At 39.6% G+C, this 20,692-nt stretch overlaps 1 protein-coding gene across 1 annotated transcript in view; it reads left to right on the forward strand.

Annotated features, from left to right (window-relative positions):
* Positions 1-351: 351 nt before the first annotated feature.
* The window catches only part of LOC109479676, a 55,250-nt gene continuing 34,909 nt past the window's right edge, over positions 352-20,692 (forward strand). Inside the window, 3 exon segments of the mRNA XM_019781665.1 lie at positions 352-474; positions 4,881-5,066; positions 15,588-15,717. Coding sequence (XP_019637224.1) covers positions 352-474; positions 4,881-5,066; positions 15,588-15,717 — 439 coding nt within the window.

The following is a 20,692-nucleotide window of genomic DNA, read 5'->3' on the forward strand; positions in this document are numbered from 1 at the left end:
TACTCTTGAAGCTGAACCTGCTGCTATAATAGGCCAGCAGGCCGTGAATGTACCCTGCACAATACCCTTACCCTACCGAGGTGACGTGTGGAACACAGTGAAGGGGCATCGCTGCAGATCGCGAGCATTAGCTCCGTCAATTTCATACTTGATGGTGCTGTTAATTGACCTTGCTCTCAGCCAATGACAATGAGCAGAACGCAGGGCGACGCCCCTGGATATCGAGAAGCCATCCGAGCCGTCGCCCGTGTTCCTAAGGTGATGGAGACCTGGGGATAGACAGAAAGAGGCCCATTGCTCGACAGAATCCCTAGAATTTAATGGATTTGCTGTATTGACCACGGAGGCATGATGGCGATGCAGAGTGGAGGGGGACGGAATGATGGAGGTGTCGAGAGCAAAAATCTGACGACCCTGTCGGCAGGGCTGTTCCATGTCACCAGCATTCCCTTTGACATGCTCCTGGCTTCACAGGTAACACTCAACTTCAGATGGGATCAGTTCATGTGACATGCAGATCAGAGGAGGGAGGGGGGTTATATTCAATTTGGAACTTTGCTTGGGATAATATTTGTGTGTTAGTTGATTTGTGTGCTAGTTATTTGCATAGAAATAAGATAATTACGATAAATGTATGGTATAGTTGTAGATTGCACATTGCATGATATCAGGTTTGCAATGATTTTTACTCTATTTTTCATATCAAGCTTTTCTGCCTTGTGGTGGCATTATAAGGTAATAAACAACATCAAATAAACGTGAACTACCAATAAATATAGGTACTTTCAAATTCATTTTAGTAACGTATTTTGAATACCAATACAAAATCATATAACATTTGCATTGTTTTATCCCAAGTTTCAGCCCAAAATGTTTCCATTTTGTTTCATCAGATAGCTGCATCAATCTTTTATTTATTTTACAATGTTGTGTAGAAATGTCCGAAAACCCACAAGGTCAGTATCAGTAAGTGGGTGTTTACACCACAATTACATGTATGTCAGTCACCTCATTATAGCTGTGTATTAGATGTGTAGATGACCTTCCACCCTCACATCATGTACAAACAGATACATTAGGCTGATAACGTTGTTAGACTGAAGTTCGTTACCAAGAGCTACTTCAAACATGTACTCAAGGATCTCAATAAGCCATAACTTGCTACTACATCTGTCAGTCAAATTTGCAATCTCTGTTCCTTATATGCATTTTTCAACTAAGATGTTTAATGATTAAGAAAATGAACTTATTATAATAGTGAAAAAGCTGTTGTTGATTTTATGACAAGAAGGTTGTGTCTAATGTTTACTGCTCTGTTGTATATGTGCATGAGTCTTCAGACTGGCATGTGGTGACCTCAGAGTTCACGTTGTTTTGCAGAATGTTGGGAAATACTACACATCCTTGTTCATAGCAAGACAAACACATCAAGCCGTCCTCAGGATTTGGTATTCAAGAAATGCCTACTGTCCTGCACAGTGGAATCTATTTACCCAACATGTACATTGACATACCGGCAACTGTTACTGTTGTGTTAAGAAGTAGATACTGTTTTCTTTGGGTGTAAGTAGCTCTTTGTGACATTTACAGAACTGGCTGCTATTGCGTTCAGGAATGGACGACCCTTTGCAATAACCAAACAAAAACGTAGTACTACACAGGTGGGCAAATTTGATCCAGTTAAAAAAAAATGAAAATTTCCAAGCTTTCCATTCTTTGATGCAAGAGGATTGGAATGACAAATAGGGAGTGCTTTTGCCGTTTCTAATGCTCTTTACAAAAGACTCCTTATCTAGCAATATTGAGGACAAGTGACAATATCCCCTTGAATCGCACTTCTTATCCACACGAAACAAAGAATAATGCCAACCAAGGGTACAAAAAGCACTTTGAACACAGCCAAGACATCACCATAGACTTACAATGTTTGTTTTAAGGGAACAGGCTTTACGCATCAAGAAATTGTAGAAGGGAAAAGGAAAGACGTGACTCAAACAAGGTGGCCAACAATTGAAACTTGACAACTTCAAGGTTGTTTACAAAACTAATTAGAGGTAAACTCAAGAAGGAAAAAAGTATTCATTTCACAGGTTTGGGACAATCGGTATGCCTCCCTGCTTAAAGGCTTTGTTCGTAATAGTGGTCTTAAGACTAAGGCTTTCCTGTCTTTTAAGTACTGAAAGCCAAGTTCGTGTTACTGTTTGTTTCATCACTGAGTCGTATCTAATCGCAGGTTTGTTTGAATTGTTCTCTGCAGCTGCAGGTTTTTTCTGTCATGTCTGGACTTTTTTTTTTTACAAGAACTGTTTTGATCTCAGTCAAATATATCCTTACTGAAATTAATCAGGCAGTAAAATGCCAAATGTAGCTCAATACCCTAACCTGAGTAAAATGGCAAATGTAGTACAATACCCTTACCTGAGGTGTGATTTTTTTGGCAGATTTCAATACACATTTGGCAAATATTAACACACATTCCTATTTTAAGACAGATTCAGATATGGGACCTGTCATGGTCAATGTCAAGCATATTATATTTTTCCATATCACCTTTGTGCATAGGTTACCACTAGCGTTTCTATTGAATAACAGATTAGGATAGACCAATACCTTCCAACTTTTTACGATGAAAGAAGCCCTATCCCAGATGGGGAGGTAATGCCTCAATAGCAGCGAAATGGCTTTTGTCCCATTCTCTCCTTATTAACCCAATTAAATTCTTAACCAATCAGGTGACAGAACGAGCCCTTGTGCTTTGCAGAAATTGCTTTGCTGAGGTTTATGGTGTGTGTCACATCCTCAGCACTATTGATGAATACTGTGATTATCCGTAGGCCCTAATGGGGAAAGCGGTAAAAACTGTTACAGTAGTAAAATGGAATGCCAGAACAGACCAGTGGTTGTTCCTTACAACTTTTACGTGAATATTTAGTACTGCTCATTAGTTAGTTATTATTCCTTTTGTCTCCCTGGCTGGATTGTGTATTGAAACATAGTACATAAAGTTGTCAGCCTCTTTGACCAGGTATAAGCTACAGCCAATGATATATATATTGGTGTTTGGGAAATAATGACTTCCGGCAATGATGCAAACTACGGTCAAAGGTTATGTGATCACTACATGATTCTAATGTTGTGCTCCTTTAAACTTTGACATGTAATCTTCTACCAAATATGGCATGGTGATGAGCAGGAAGTGGGATGGCCAACCGCCTGTCTGCCACCTGTCTGCATTGGTTTTCATCTGGTTTGTTGCATGCACAGGATATTAACTAGTCTTAATGGTTAACCACTCTTGCTTCCTGTTGGTCAAAATGTTTATCTTTGTGTTTGAAAGATAACGTTTTCTTCCCAACCTATACTATAGTCCTAACCAGAAATTTAGTTCCTTTACATTTTAGTTACAACATGGCAGTAAATAAGGATAGAATTAGAAATAGGATAGCGTTGATCAGTACAGGTCATGTATATTGCAGTGTTGTGAGTGGTCTTGGTTTACATGCAATGTTTAATCAAAGTGTTAACCCAAGTCATTTCCTGTATATTTAGGAAGTGGCTAAAAGGTTGTCTAATGGCAAGATTGAATAATATTCAAAAGCTGCCTTCCCACCTTTTATGAGAAAGAATTATTTACCCTAAACTTTAAAGAAAATGATCAACCCAAAAATATTACTCGTGTTAAAAAAAAATCACCCTTGAACCACACTAGTGCCTAAAGTGGGGGCGTTTCAGAGCCATGTAGGGTGGGGTTGTGTACATTCTCAGAAAACAGGCCCCAACTTTTCTGTCAGAGAATCAAACTGTTGGATTCCAGGTGGCCAGGACAATTGTGATTACAGGATGTATATTTGCGAATTTTGAGAAAGTGAGTGAGTGAATATTTTAGAAATGATTGTAATAAATATTTGATTGCTCTTCTAAAACTTCCTTGTAAGAGAACCTCTCAATACACAAAAGTCACCAAGTAGTTTTTGTAAGATGTTTCAAACACTACTGTGACAATGGCTATTGAACATATGAAAGATTATGTCTCAATATGTCATGCATGTTGTTGATGTGTTTGCTAACAATTAACATTTGAATGTGTACACTTCTGTCTGTACTTGAAAGGGAAAGGACAAAAAAATCATCAAGAGAAAAGGCTTGTTTTGGGACAGTACTTGTACCAATTTACAGGTCTGTCCCCTAAGTCGTTGATTAGCCCAATTGATTAGCATTAATTGACTGATTAGCCAACTCATTAGCATATGTGAAAGCACCCTTGTTGCCAGTTTGCTCTTGAAACAACTTGTGAGTGAGGAGCAGAATGGTTGACAATACAGGATTCAAGTGTGGTTGAGTGCCTGTTGTCTTTACATCAACATTTTTTGTCTGTTGCAATTGTGATGATCACCGTGGGTACAAGTGGTCAATGTTTTGTCTGTTCTGAGCTTCAAAACAAAGAAAAGCTATTTGCTGTCTGTGATAGTGGTTTAAAAGTATGTCTTACTTCTAGAAACGTTGGATGATAAACATTGATACCCTATTCTTGGAATTTTTCCTACAACCTGTATCCCCTCTTACAAATGGATGTACCTTCCTGGTAATTTGTTTTGGCTGGACAATATCATGCGTCACCAGCTGGGCTGATAAGGAAGCCACACCCCCTCCAGTGATCTCACGCATATGATTAAGCAGCCGACCAATCATCCGACAGGGAGTCTAGCCAGCTTATATGAGTGTCTGGTCAGGGTTGGTAGACTGTTATTTCCTGTAGGTACCATGTGTGTATCAGTTTCCAGTCTGTAGAGGCATGCAAACCTGACAGGAGGACTAGCAGCAAGCACAATAGAAGATTTCTGACTCTGTGCCAAGCAAGCAGCATGCATCTGTAGTGACTTTGTCGGCGACAGATTTTCTTGGACTATCTATTAGCATTCTTTTTACGAGTGGAACATTTCTACTTCGCCACGGTGGATTTTCTGTCAGAAGTTGGTGGAGATTTTCGGAAAACCTGCCTGAAGATGCGGCTTCCCCGCGTGGAGTTTGACATGGAAGAAATGGTGCAGTTGGTAGGGTTCAGTATGGTAAGTCTGACGCTTTCTTACAAAATCCACTCCAGTATAGACTATAGTTTGGGTTTGCCATTCTGACAGTGTTGCACAGGCAGCTTGGCACAACGACATATACCCAATTGATTTACTGTGATTATGAAGCATAAATGTCAGTGCTTGCTGTAAACAGGATTTTTATCTCCTTCTCCTAGTGGAGAACAGAACTGTCGTACTTGAACATTTTATAGGATTTTAATGGAATGCGGTTAATCCATGATGTGGCTTTGCATTTCAATACCCCTTGCCAAGCAAAAGAGAAGGCATGATGGTGTGTACAAAATTATGTATGAATGCATAGATCCTTCCAAATGCACAATGACTAACTACTGAGTATAATGCTCAAGGATTCCAAGTAGCTTGATGAAAGTGATAAGATATTTTTGGCTCCTTTCCCCATAACTTGATATGAAAGCCAACCTTATCAGTGGTAAATACTGGGTTGACAGTCATCAAAAGTGCACCCTTGTTAGGTGATGACAGGGGAAAGTGAAGCCTGTTTTCACTTGAAAAGTCCCTAAGGACAGGGATGCATAATTAGCTTTTAAGTTGACCTATAAAGGCAGTGTTAATATGCACCACATGTTTCAGCAAGGAGGCAGGATTTTTCTCCAGCCATATAACAATTACACTCTGCATATTGATACATTTCCTTCCAGTTGTCCAAGGGAAAACAAGGAAATAATGTGTGATGTCCAGAAAACAGTCCTCGACAAACGCAAAGTTAGCTCTCAAGATCAGATAGGAAACAGCTGTTGTGGTGGGTTTATCCAGGTTTAATAGGGCCATAATTTGACGGCCTTGTTTCCAAGAAAAAGGAACTTTTACATGCTGTTGTGTACTTTCTGCTTTCACCTTTCGATTATGGCTGTCAGTAGCCTGTCACCTTGTGACACATGGTTCCTCAAATCTTCTAGACTTGACTAACGTTTTGTCGCGTACAGTTGACTTGTTACGTACAAAGGTAAGAAGTCTGGTAACGGATTTACTGTCGTTACAAGGCCGGGTACACCGGCTTTTCATTGGCTAGCTGTTTACCGACCACTCCAGGCGATAACAGATGATATCATCACATGACATCAGACAGTTTAACTATCTTGACCTGTGCTCAGCAAAGCTTTTGTTTGGTGAGCCTGTTTACACAATTGGAAGGGTATGTTGTTCGCAGTTTTCTCTCTTGTACAGGGCCAGGATGTGTGTAAGACATTCTTGTATTTAAAATTCCTCCTTGTAAAGAAACCATTCTCTCTCTGCTCACTGCTTGATAACATCTCTTACGTGTAGTGTGTAAACTAAACACAAGTGCAGTAAACAAAACGTCACCAGCAATACAGGAGTGCTGAAGGAATTCTAAAAGCATTGTTTGTGTTTCTATGAAAGGAAGGATGCTGTGAAGACAAACAACATGCATTGCTTGTAGTTTTCACCTCTTCTGCTTCTTTTAGGCTTTGCAATAAACAACAACCCTTCTAGATTTGACAATGGTTCTCAAAGTTTCTTCCAAATAGAGATCAGAGCTAGCTTGCTGTCATAACCTTTTGCTTAAAGCTTGACATTTCTTTAGAAAGAATTTGTAAATACAAATTACCGAGGTGTAAACAGAAATTAAGTAGCATATGTGTAGTATTTTCTTTGCCATTTTTGGCAAGGCCACCAAAACAAGCCGGCAAGGTCATGATGACACTCGTATGACTCACCGTACCCCTACCTTTGCACGGGAAATGCATCATTACTGATCCAGACGTGCAGGGCCCGTGCGTGGGAAGAAGACATTGATTGTTGTGTGGTTTGTGAGAAAGCAACAATACGCACATACTGTCCTTGATGACTAATGATACAATTGGGTTAAATTTAGAAAATATTGAATCTTCAGTGACATATTACCTGAAAACAGTAGTTTCTAAAGCTTACATTTAATGATTTATTTCTCCCATAATTTTTATAGTTTCATCACATCTATTCTGTCATTTCTGCAGTTCTTTGTTCTTTGGGACCCTCCTAAATAGAAAAGTTTTTAGCAGACAGTAATACAAACAGTTGTCAGACAGAGATGGTGTACAGACCAGCCTGTGGTTTCCATGTGGGTGTCCCCCTACAAGAAGTCAGTCCCAAATAGTGGTAACTAGACATGGTCTGGGTAGTTTTAGAGGACTTACCCCCTACTCCGACAGGAAGTGGTGTGTTTTTTCTTCACATACAAATGTCAGGTTGAATTTTGACACAGTTCTTTTCCTCAGTACATACACGCAGGTGTATCCAGTAACCTGTCATATGACAGGTCTGATATTAATAGGCAGGCTACTGGGGGTAGGGAGCTAAAAATGTTGATTTCATGGGAACAGGATATCTTCAATTTGCCATGAATTCTTATCAGGCTTCTCCCATGTGATCTCTGCTGCCCAGATCATAACAACTTCAACCAGGTCTCGGAATACAAAGAAGTGATAAGGCAACATTTATGTTTACTGCAGATCTTCCTCAAGACTTTTGACAATTTGCAACATGTTTTGTAAAGTTGATGGATGGTTGACAGCTTTCTGCATCTTTCTCTCCAGCAGAAGTACCATTTGTCAACAAACTAACAAACAGACAGACAAACAAAAGCTTCTGTAATGTCTTCCTACTGGTCTATCTGTTGCTAGGAATGGTGCAAATTACCAGTGATAAGACTGGAATGTACATGGTTTTCAAGAGGGTGTGATTCTATGTTTAGCACAGTAAGGACCATTAGAAGATACCGGCAGCCTCCTCCTGCCCATTTAGTATAATGGTACACTTGTGTGATCAGGTAATGAATAAAGGAGCCATCAAAGGTACCTACAGGTGATTACCAGAGATGCCCTTTAATCGAAAAAGGATCAAAGAGTTAGACAGTTGGTCCTTCCTGCACAATTATTTGTGTCCAGGGTTTTGCCAAAGTGTGGTAAAAAGAAGGAAGGCAACAAATTACAGTAACTGTTTGTGTGAAAATTGGTCAAAATTAAAGAGTCTGTATTTTTTATTAGCCCAGGTTGTATACTAGATCGCTTTTCTAAGCAACTTAAGTGCTTTAACTCCTGCTGTCAGTTCAATACATATTGGAAATTTCTGTCATAAAAAGTAAGGCTCAGTAGCAGGGTCATTTTTGTAGCTGAAGTGGCAGATAGAGTGGAATGAGAAAGTCCCCTGTGCTGATTCCCTTGATATATCTTACTGTCCTTGGAATGATGCCATTCCGCTGCTGGTGAAATTGGATTGCAGGAGTTCTATATACCGTGACAGACATATGGGACTGGGTCCAAATGTCTCCATATATCATATGCCATGGTGTTTTTACTATAATCCATTGGCTGCATGAAAACATAGCAAGGGAACATTGTGATGCCCCACTAAGGAAGGGGACTTTCTTGTCGTATAGTTTTATCATGTAGAAGCTAAAGGGCACCACATTATCAGTCATACTGGGAAGGAAATGTAGGTTAATTTCAGTTTTTATTAGGCCATTTTTGGGAATGTGATCTTTGGAAATATCACGGAAGTAATTCGTAAGTTACTCACGATCACTGGTATTCCCAGAAGTACCGGGTAGTTCATGAACTTTGTGACAAGTTGTTTTGTTTGATAAACTTGCAATTGCCCAAGAGCCTATTTTTTTTTTACTCCCCACATGCCTGTTGTTAAAAAAAACAATATGGTTTTAGAGGGTAGTTGCTAGATTGTCATTTAATGAATATAGAAAGTCATGGAAGATCATCCCAAATGGTTTAGAATGGGAGGAAGCTACCATGCTATAATCTCTAGGATTAGGGAGATTAGGGGAAATGGGGATTATCCCTGCAGTTGGCCCAGTAGATTAGGTGTAATTTGGCACGTAGAACACAGTGTCTTAGCAGGGGGGACATCCTCACAGTTTGCAAGTGATCTTCCCAACAAGGTGATTTGAATAACATTTTATGGCCCATTCCACCACAAAGCTAATCTGAGTTTTGACTTGTGTGTATTGACTATATAAAAGCATCCTTTCTCACCTCTCTAAAAGCTATAATACCGGAAGCTGACATTTTCCCTTCACATCAGAGCATTTAGTCTGGCTTTGTTTCCAAGAAATCCAATTTTGCTTGTGTCATGGATTTTTTTTCTTCTAAATTCAAGCCTTTGAGCAAGGAGGTTCAATACCTCCTTGCTTTGAGGTATGTGTGCCCAGTGTTAAATGAAGTCTATCATTGATTGTGGAAAATTGATCAACTACTTCTAATGAAACAAGAGTGAGAATCGTGGTGTTATTTCAATTCTAGACAAGGTTAATGCTGAATATTCTGCAAAATGTATCTTTATTGCTCGTTGCCTCAATGTATATTGATAAAGACAAAGCTTCCTGTCATTGGTATAGAAATGATCATCATCACAACTTGGTTTATTTAACAGCTCAGCTGTAACTGTTCCAGACAGAATAACGATTTTCTGAATTGATCTCGCCACCAGCTATGACCCTGTGTTAGGTACTCAAATGCTCTCTGGGCTTGACCCCATAAAACTGTCAAGTTTTCCCATTTTCTCAATTAATTATGAAAATCCCTTGTCAATTTTAACAAAATTTGCATGTAAATTAAGAGCTGTGCCATGACAGACATATTGCCAGTAGCTATAATAAAAGCGTGAGCAGTAATGTTGATTGTTTCATATCAGAAATTACTATGGTTTCATTCTTATTAGAATGCAACATACTTCCAGTTAATCAAGTACATAGTACATGTATCTTTCAAGTACCACAATGTATGTGAGTAAGAAGGTTGATAGTTTTCCTAATCCATCATGGTTTAAAATATCAACTGTGGAATTCATCACTGCTCAACATAATTTATAACTGTCATCACATTGAAAGCCTTGATATCATATTGAAGTTAACGCACGCCTTCCAAGAAAAGCGGAAATTTAAAGATGTTGTCTCTCCGGGTTTCCTTGAAAAGTTTCCTCCCAAAGTAAGGATGATGAGTAGCCTCCAGGAAGATAACACCTGGAGAGGGAGTTGGTTTGCTGGGTGTAATAAATCAGTTAGTCTCCTGTTGTTTGTAAGGTTTCAAGGGAGGTGAAGCATCCATTTCAATATCACCCAATATTTATCACACAATAACATCAGTAGAATATACTCTTTCAGCTATTACAGCAACAAAGACTGTTGTTGTTAAGATAGAAGTTTGGGTCTGATATAGATAGATTCAGTTCCAGTTTTAAAATTGTCTACTGGCTCTTCAAACAGTTCTGCCTATTGTAGTTAAAAGGTCATATCTTTGTAACATTTTTGGAAAATATCTATGTTTACAGACAATTCAAAATCCGTTTGATCAAGTCAACAGAAATTGATACTTACCTTATGCATACCCATATATCAGAGAACTATTTTGAAGCTGCGGTACAAAAGGGATGCTAAATTTAGCCCCATGTTCGTGACCTACCATTCAACACACCAGGCCTTTTGTGTCCTAAAATAGACCCAAAGACAATATCAGTGGGGAACAGAAGGCCTATAGTGTGATGTACTAGCTCCGTGGATGATGCCAGAGCTCACAAAGATAGTTTATCTGGGGGAAACAGGCACTGTTAGACTTCCTGTCTGATTTTCAGGAGCCCCGAAAGATGTGCAAAAGTGTTGCAACTGATAGTCATAAACCAAAAACAAGGAGAGGAATAAGATAAGTGCACGGATAAGACGTTATCAGTTGCAGCACTTCTGCATGTCTAAATCATTTTGGTTTATTTCGTTATTCCTCCTTTTCTTCATCCTTTACAAAATGAAGAATGGGTGTCATTGTATGCTTCCACTTCACTGATGCATACGTCAATAACAAGGAAGTCAAAGTCATTGACTAACAAGGAAGAGAAAGTCATTGACATTGTACTCAGTTTGACGTCTGAGATTTAGTGATAAGTTCCTTGAGGAGGAAAGGCACTTGTCAGGAGAAGGGGCAGGTGTTTCCTCCATAACTATCGGCTCATGTCATTACTGCCAATGTTTGTGATAAGCAGAAAAGATCAAAGGAGATATTACATGGTGTTTGAAGGGAGATAAAGCCTGTATATTAGTCAAACACAGGTGCTTCCTACAGCAGAGTGGAGTTGGATTTATTTCTTTGCTGTCTGGGGATCGATAGCAAATTTGAGAAGCCTCTTGGCTGCCCTCTGCAACATTACTTTCCATTTTCAGATATAAGTTGTGTTTATATAAAAGGAGTACAGAGAATGAATCGAATCTTGTTCACAAAGCGCATATGTTCTGAGTACACTGATCATGACACTGTTTGGTATCTCAGTTCTTTCTTTTCTCCAAGGTTGAACATGAACATAACACAGCACTTTTTGTCCTGCCTCCTTGGAAGAAAGATGTTTTCTTTCCAGTGTGCAGTTCACTCATCAGTCCACCAATCATTCTATGTGAAACAGAATTTGATAGCTCTAAAAGCACCAAAAACAATGTTAAAACAAAGATTAGAATACAAAAGTATAACAAATCATAACAATTACATGATTTACTAATATAACAATGGCAAGGTCATAAAAGCTGTGTATTGAAGACATTTTTATACTTCACTGTTTACTCTCACACCTTTTGAACAAAGGTAAAAACACTAGTAGGCAATTCACAAGTATCCATTACTACCTGTGGTGTGACTGCATGCCCCTGGATTGACGATTGTGTCATTCCATCCCCACTTTGCATTGTTTTTAGAGCTTTGAGTAATTAGTAGCTTTTCACAAGCTCTTGCCAATGTTCCCTTATGTATACAAGAATTAAAGGTCCAAGTTTTTGCTTCCCTTTGAGGAAAGAAAGGTCATAAAGTCCAGCATGAACTATTTTCATCCAGAGAGGAACTAGTAACTTCAATTGTTCGTGACAGTGAGTGAAGCAATGTCATAGGTAACATTGTCATGATTGTCCAGATAAAGGGGAAACATAACAGAAAATGGCATTGAGGTGTGCCCATAGAATTAGAATCACCTGGAAATGGCCTGGAGCTACGTACATGTACCCATAGAATTGACGTTGAATATTCAGGCCGTCTGTTGTTGCAGCCTATTGTTATGATAAGTTTTATAATGACATCTTTGTGCTCTTCAAGGGCAATTTCCAGCACAGGTGTGAGGGGTGATCCATTGTCTATCCTGTAAGGAGGCAAGAAATGCAGCAAACTTTGCTGTTGACAACAATAAAATTTACTTACTCATCAATGCAAATTTTTTCACACCCACAGCAATATCTTTACCTGTGGTTAAAAGTATATTGTCTACCATGAAATACTCCTTGATCCTCCCTATATATGATCATGAAATGTCCCTAATGTGGTAGCCATGGTGAATACCCATGGGATGGTCTTGTGGCCAGGTACATCTATTGCCGTATTGGTGCAGGAAAGCAGCCAGTAGAACACAAAATGTCACTGGAAACCATTTCTCTGTAGAATCTACATACCTGACTCAGATGTCTGTGCAATTATGAGAAGCCCTGCACTGCCAAGGGTAAGGTATAATTTCTGCACCAGTTTTTCCCCATGGCAATGGTAAGAATACATGCATAGCCACTGTTTTTGTTTCATTGTTCCAGTGGTATGAAAGGACTATGGTGTGCTGGGAATGGGATTTATCGATCAACAAGATTTCAGTGAAATTTTCGATCTCTATGTATATGACTCTAAAGCTAGTGTCTAGCCTTTGCCTTTGGCAAAACCATGTTTCAGAAATATAATTTTATATCTTAGTTTAAAGCCTCTATGCCTCATCACATCAGAAATACAGTATATCAGTATGTTATGTCAGGTAATATGCCCTAACATTGAATGATGATAGGGAAATAATGAAATGGCCCTTTGCTACATCCCACATCTATTATTTGTGTGACTTTGCTATGCAGACAAACACAGACAAACTGTATATAGCGGTATGAAATACACTGCCATGTACAATGTCTTTTCCACCAGTACTTTTCCATTGCAATAACACATTTTCCAATATCCTGGAATGTACTAATGGAAGGACATTGAAATAGATTTGGAGGCTGTTCACTCCCGTGCACACACCTGATCAGAATTGATTTTCAGTCCTACTGTCTACTAAACTATGATAAAGAGTCTCATAGCTTTACCATATATATAGTTCCTAGACAGCCCTGTGTTAAAAATGCAATTTTGCATGTATGAGAGCTGGTGGAATCGATTTTGGAGTGTTAAAGGTTTTTGAGACCGTCTGATGGTAGGGGCCATTCCATTTCAAGTGTGAAGGGCAGTTCGAGTACCCCAAGAAAATGTGTACCCTAATCCATTTGATCATCTACTTGTTATTCAAACCTGCATGTAGCTTTCGGGAATTATCACTTTCCCTTTCCATCAATACGTGAATAATTCTTTACCATAACACAATACCGAAGCAAAGAATTATCGATATTGCGTTATGGCAAAGAATTATCGGCAATAATTCTTTGCCATAAGTTAACGCAATACCATAATTCTTTGCCATAATGGACCATAACTAGATCACTGTCTTTTCCATCTCTTGGCATCATATCATTTTTGGAAGATCTTTATATTCCTGCCTTAATTCGGGCCTATATCTCTTGAGACAGGGCAAATTCCAGGAATCCCATCTGTCGGTAGTTGTGACATTCCTATTGCTGTTGATCTAACCAGCCTGGTCCAGTCTGGCGGTTTTGGTTAGTTGGTTCAACTTCCTGGAATTCCGACTGTAATGACCTGGTTTTCAGGAAACTCCCCCGGCCTGGAAAACCTCCCCAATTAAGAAGGCATAACATTCCTGGCACATGTCAGAAGCAGGGTAGTTTTATATACGGCCCTTTGTAATGATTAGTTTTAGAAGTATATGTGCCTAACTTCAAGTTGTATTGGATATGCTCTAAAAGACATCAGCAGCCATTGCCTAGATAGAAGAGACACCTAGCAGCTATTGTAAAAATTGCAGGTCTACTTGTAGTCAGCAAGTTTGCTTTAGTTGACAAGTACAGGGTGTGGGGGTAATTTGGGCATTCTGCCCACACTAAGGAATACAGCCCAATCTGAAAAGTCTTAAACAACATTCCTGCCGTACACAAAGGTCCCAGTCCAGTAACCAAGCGTGTTATGTTGGGAACAAGGAATGTTAAGTGCTGATATTGAATAGTCTGATGCATTACCTGCCAGGAAATTGCTGAGGTGATGCAGAATTCAATTTGTCTCTCCAAGTAAATATGCCAGATTTGCCCCATTAATGGAACCACTTCTGCAGGAACATCAATTTTTAGAATTCCGTGGCTGCTAATGCATAACCAACATCTGTAGATGTGGAAAATTGGCCATTCCATTTATGTGGAATATTTGACCCCACTCAAGGTAAAAATGGAGATATGCTTTACCACAAGTTTTGCTGCAGCATGCATATATTTTCTGACATTCAGCTTTTGACCTATATACATGACACAGACTCTCTGATCTGTTTTTTTGAGGTAGTTGTCAACTCTGCCATTGTAGCATTTTCATGGCAACCAATAATACTGATTTCTCCTTATATGTGCTTAGTCTTAGCTTGAGTATCTGTTATCTATTGACTGAACCTTTACATTCAGTTATGTTTGAGATTCCCATAGTTACCAGACAACGCATCTGTAAGAGATTCCGTGTTATGATGTGTGTTGTTCCATGTTTGGTGTTAAAACGTCAGCCGCCGCCTTACTTCCTGGTTTAGTGGAGGGGTTGTTTGGGGTTCCCACGGAAACCACTTGAGTGTTTAGGGAATTAGAAGTGCCAAGTTGACAACAAGATGAGTAGGAAGTTCTTGATCCAATAATCTCTGTTGCATCTACTTGCCAAATATGCACACGTTGGAACTTGGAATACAAAAGGACTCTGTTCTGCGTCAGAGCTTTGTTAAAACACACAGCAGCTACTGGCATGCTTTGGAGTAAAGGCAGGAAGGAGTTGGGAACATCTTTGTTTAGACTGTGAGAGTTTGACAGTAAGAGAATAAAAACAGCTTATAGTAACTTTGACCAAGATATTACAAAGACCGCTCCGAACAATGAGTAATTATTATCCGTAACATTGAACAGGTGCTCAGAACAGAGCTACATCCTCTTCAAATGTAAATTCAGATGCCCTTTTTGTGGTAGTAACAGGTTATCTAGGGGTCATAAGAACTGGCTTATATAACTTGCAGCTATATCACGTGGTCTCATCTACGAATGACGAACATTCAAGTTGCTTCTCTCTTCACTAAACATCGTGCTTGGCAGTTTAACATTGTTCATATCGTATGCAGGTAACTCGTATAACAGGATATAAAACTGGAAATTTGGGGTTGACTCTCAAAGAAGATGCCTTACAAAGCTTGCCTCCATAAGAGTAGAAGCATGCCCTTTCCTTTGATTCAAAAGGTAAGTATAAAGAGATGTACCATATATCAAGGAAGAAATATTTCATGTACACAGTTTTATGGCATGGCAGTCATTGAGTATTTGTCTTCCTTGTTGTTTCTCTCCAGGTTTGCCATCATGCAGAGTGCAAAGAGAAGAACAACAAGCACCCGCTGAACCTGTGTGACCAGTGTGACAACGGGCTGCACTCTGGACAGCACTTTGACGGCCACCTCAGATTCGACCTCCCACCACAAGGTAAGAAACTATCATACAAGGCTTTAGAACCATACTGTTCAATTGTATCAGTGGCATCGGTGGCGAAACAGTTAGAGCGTTGGACTCGGAACCACGTTCGATACTCACCATTCCCCGATGTTGTGCCTTTGGGAAAGGCACTTAACACTACCTTCGGCTTCCTTTCCCTGACGGTGGAGTGATGGCCACCGAGCCTCTTAGGCTAATCTGTCTGAATGTGTGCCAAAAACACACTACGGATTTGGTGCCAACATCTGCACATCCATTTGCCACCAAGAGCTGTACATTTTTTTCACTTGTATCAGATGTGGGAAAGAGAATCACAGTGAATCACAATCAGAACTCCGTAAATAATTTCATCAGGTTGGAAGATACTTAGGATATAGAATTTTCTTCTTACACAACCATGGAGTTTCTCACCTGCTTACGTTTCGATGTCTATCAGACACCTTCCTCTGAGCTTCTGACTGGAGTTCTGCAACTCGCCGCTATTTAACGCCAATGTAGGTGGCGCTTTTGCGGCGAGAATGCAATCCCAAACGTTAAATAGCGGCGAGTTGCAGAACTCCAGTCAGAAGCTCTGAGGAAGGTGTCTGATAGACATCGAAACGTAAGCAGGTGAGAAACTCCATGGTTGTGTAAGAAGAAAATTCTATATCCCACAATCAGAACTGTTTAACATCAGAACTTTGCCATTGAGCACCTACAAGTCTTTAAAAGGAATTCCCCACCTGTAGAGATAATGACTCTCCACGGGAGCTCCCAGGTGTAAACAGGTTTGCCCAGGTGTCCTCTACGTGGGAGGAACTCAACCAACAGGTTGGTTTCCTGCAGGTGAAACATACGACACCATTGTTTGAGTTTTGTGGTCCATTTGGGAGTGGGTAGTACCTGGAACTTACCACCCACATACTACACATCCTAGTGTGGTGGCTGCAAGTCATGCCAATAGAATCAAAGGTGTGACTTAGTCGTGACTTTGACTCACTATCTCTAGGTAGGAGTAAGGAGACCATTTATGCCACCTACAGTATTCTTCAGTCCATTTCTAGTTCTAATACCCAACGTGTGTCTCTGTCAAAATATTGGATAATGTCTATTTGGTTGTGGAGAGAGCAACAATTAGACTGAGGTAAGTTTTTTTGTCTCATTAGAACAGACCCTTTAAATCTTTTGTTCCTAGTTCTAAACCAGAGAAGTTAAAACATCTTAGTATCGCATGAAATAACATAAAATTCAGGTACACGATTAGGCAGGATACAGGCATACACAGGTGCATCTGTACAAGTTGCTAGGTTGTTTGTCATAATGTTGATAACAAACAAACTAAGGTGATATTTTATGAAACGACCCATGTTCACATTTTCCTGTCTGTGGAAGATCGATCGCTGTACTTAACTTCTGACAACTGGAATATCCCGCTTGAGTAAAAGTCAGAGCTTTTAGTCTAAAGGTGTGCAGTTGAAGGGATCAGGAAGGTCTGTAAAGTGCTGTTGGATTAGGACGGGATGAGGAGTGGAGCCCTTCTGCATTAGGCTTATGCGTCGTGTGGGTCCTGAATGAAAACAATGGGTCATAACAAAAGTGAGTTCACTTTCAGTGGAGAAGCACTCAGGAAAATGCCACCCAGTGGATATGTATCAAAGTTCAGCTTCACATTAACGCAAAGTGTGTAGTGCACACATGTGATAGTAAAGTACTCAGCGATTGGGGTGTGTTGGCTGTATGGCTTCTTTGTGACACTTTCTATCTGAATGTTTGCTGTCATAAATTTCTTTTGGAGCATAGGCTATGGGATGTAGTAATTTGACAGGTTTTCACAACAACAGTGTTCTTTATTTGCAGGCATGTACTGCAGTCATTCTGTTTTTATGTTGTACATGTGAAATGAATATAAATCAAGTTTGACCTTTAAGACATATCAAATTGGGCCAACTTTGATAATTATCATATGTTCCAAGAAGCATTGACTCAGAGATAAGATCTAACTACTGAGTAACTGTCTGTCTGTGTCGTGCTAGTTACATATGTACTAAGATGGTCCTGGTAGTTTTGTTAGGTCGATTCACTTAAGGCCAAGTATACAATGTATGCAAATGTTTACACTTTTCTTTGTGTTGTGTGATTGAAATGTGATATCCCTGGAGACATCCTCGGGTCCCTGTCCTCTCCATATATGGTATGTCTGTCCATATGTGGAGTAAGCCGCCATATAAGGCATTGTGTCTGAAGCTGCCACAGGTGAGGCCCTCAGGTGGGCAACCTGTCAGACAGGTTTCCGTCTAGTGACATTTAGAAACAGGCCAAATCTGGCGATCTGTGGTAGCTTATAGGGAGGGTGTTTCGCAATGTGCAGCCAGACGTCACACTAAGGTGTGGCGAGCCAGCTGAGAACACTTTATTATCGCCGACGCGTTTAATCCGTCCGCCATGCACCTGACGTCCCAGATCGACACGGAGTGGTGCGAGCCCTGCCAGTCCAAAATCTGCCGGGTCCGCAGCAGATGTAAGTAGGATGCTCGCTCTGTTGTTTATGTTCACATCAAAATGTATGGAATACTTTCCCACGCTGGGTGACACATGCTCTGTTAGTCACGTCGGGTCCCTGGGTTATCTTCTTTGTTTATTGGCGTGATACTTATACAGCGTACAATTATCTAGCGACAAAGATTTCGACGTACCCCTCCATTTCATTAAGTGTTTAGGTGATACTTGTTGTAACTCACCCCTTTTTCAGGCAACTTTTCTCTACATTTCTGAAGTGTATACAGTGTGACAGTTATCCAGTATTTGTTTAGATATGTACACAAGCATGTGCCAGCCTTTGTATCTACTTTTTGGAAGTTTTTAAGGTAAATAGAAAGTTGTAGACCCAGAAAATATGGATATTTTCCACCTGTTCCTGCCCTTGACACAACATATAACTAGGGAAGTGTTCATCAGATGTTATCATTATAGTTGTGGCTCACTATTTGAAAGCCTTTGTTAGCAAGGTATGTCCCGTGCCCCCATATTGTTAAAGCACATTTCAAAAGGCGTTGTTCTTACTATTGCTACACAGGTGCATTTTTGTTCTCATCAAAAAGTAAGAAAAGAAAAGGATCTTCCCTTGCTAACCCCATAACAATGTCCTGTCTTCAGTTGCTGCCTACCTGTCATGGATACTTGCACGTGTCCAGATTGTATGTAAATCCTGCATGACCTACGGACACTTAAAGGCTAAAAATGTGTTGCAAAAACACCTGCAGAAAGAGTTGATGTGCCCATACTCGTTTTACATTTTGTAGTATAATAGAGAACAAGAAGTTTCTAGCTTAAGAGTCAGGCATTGTTTTGATATGCAGCTGCAGCTAGAGCTATTTATGTTACTAAGCAACCTGTTAGATTTGATAATATGCATTGATGGTAAAGATATGCCCATAATCCCAATCCCGATACATTCTTGTTTTCCAAGTTTGTCAGGTTCAGTCATTGTTATAGTAAACTTTGGAAGCTTTCAGAAGTAGAGCATCAAGCTCAAAGATGAGGAAGAAAATAGTTGAGGAAGGTGGTATGTTTACCTGTTTTTCCACTGTATACAGTTACACCTACACCCACTGACCTACTGAATACAAAGTATCTTTTGACATGCCAGGCATTGGTCCCTCTTCTCACAAACAAAGCTGACAACAGTAGCAAGAAAAACAAACATGATAATCTATTAATAAAGAAATGTACCTACCCTGAAGCTTTGCTAGAGAACATCAGAGGAGACAGTTGATCCTCTTTCAGAGTTAAAGTTTATCTGTGACCTATTTTTACATCAAAGGAAGGCTTTATGCATAGTTTTGAGAAAAAAAGGTGTCAGACTTTGCTTAGGAGTGATCCATGGCCATGTATTGAAAGAGACATGAAACAACCGTGAATTCGGGATACTTTAAGTTTAACCTGGGATATGTCTACTTGGTCTTCAGTACTTTCACTAAACTTTTGTTTTTAGAGATCACCGATGACAAGGGTGGCTATTTTATGCAAAATTAATAAAACTAAAAGTTGATAAATGATAATATAATATGGTAAAAGAAATAAGGCAAGCACTCAATTACAGATATGTCATATGTATCTGGAACTGGAATATGGTCTTGCATTTTCTCTATAATATTTCTTAATATGGTTTTCAGCCATGCTGTGAATTTTTAGTAGTCTTACAGAGACAATCTGACCTCCAGTAACTCTCCAACGTGTTTTTCTACTGGTTGTGAATAGAGACAAGGGCAATCAGAAATTACCCCATTTCTTCAGCATGCATAAGCACATTGAACAGCCCTATTGTTCCCCAGGTTATTAATGTAGATACCACGTTAAGGGCATCAACATGGACAGAAATGGGCCGGATCCCCCTCCGGGAATGACCCACCAAAGTGCAAAGGGTAGTTTCTCGTCTTCTTCTCAGAAAGACGTGTTTAGAATGCAAGTAACAAACTGGGGGCCTACCCTGTTTAAGTATGATGTCTAGTTCTGAGAAAGTCGTGTTTTTCAAGCATGTTGTAGCTTATTACCATATTGATGTGTTCCAGCCTTGGGTAGTAAATTTTACCGATGCTTCTGACCGAAGGTAACTCTTGGTAGTTCAAAAGTTGTTTTTCTCAACATCTTAAGCATTGATGTATAAAATTCTTTAAATTTGAAAGTTGTGTACATAATGTTAATTGTTAATCTTCTTGTCAATGACAATAGATTTAAATTATCATCACAATCTGTCAAACTCTCCTGTCTCTTCCACCCTTATTTGTAGGTACTCTGACATCCAAACAATAATTTTTTTGAAAACCAATAATTGAATTGTAATGGCCCACACACATGTACAAGTTATTGTTGCTTTCCCCAGACATGATTCATGTACCATCACCCAAGGAGGTAAAGGTCATGGTTTTACCTACATGTAGCACACCTGGGAGTCTGGATTTACCTTGTTATTGTCCCCTTTGTCATTGTT

This window comes from Branchiostoma belcheri, unplaced genomic scaffold (assembly GCF_001625305.1).
Source record: "Branchiostoma belcheri isolate BF01 breed outbred unplaced genomic scaffold, Haploidv18h27 scaffold5, whole genome shotgun sequence".
NCBI lineage: Eukaryota > Metazoa > Chordata > Leptocardii > Amphioxiformes > Branchiostomatidae > Branchiostoma > Branchiostoma belcheri.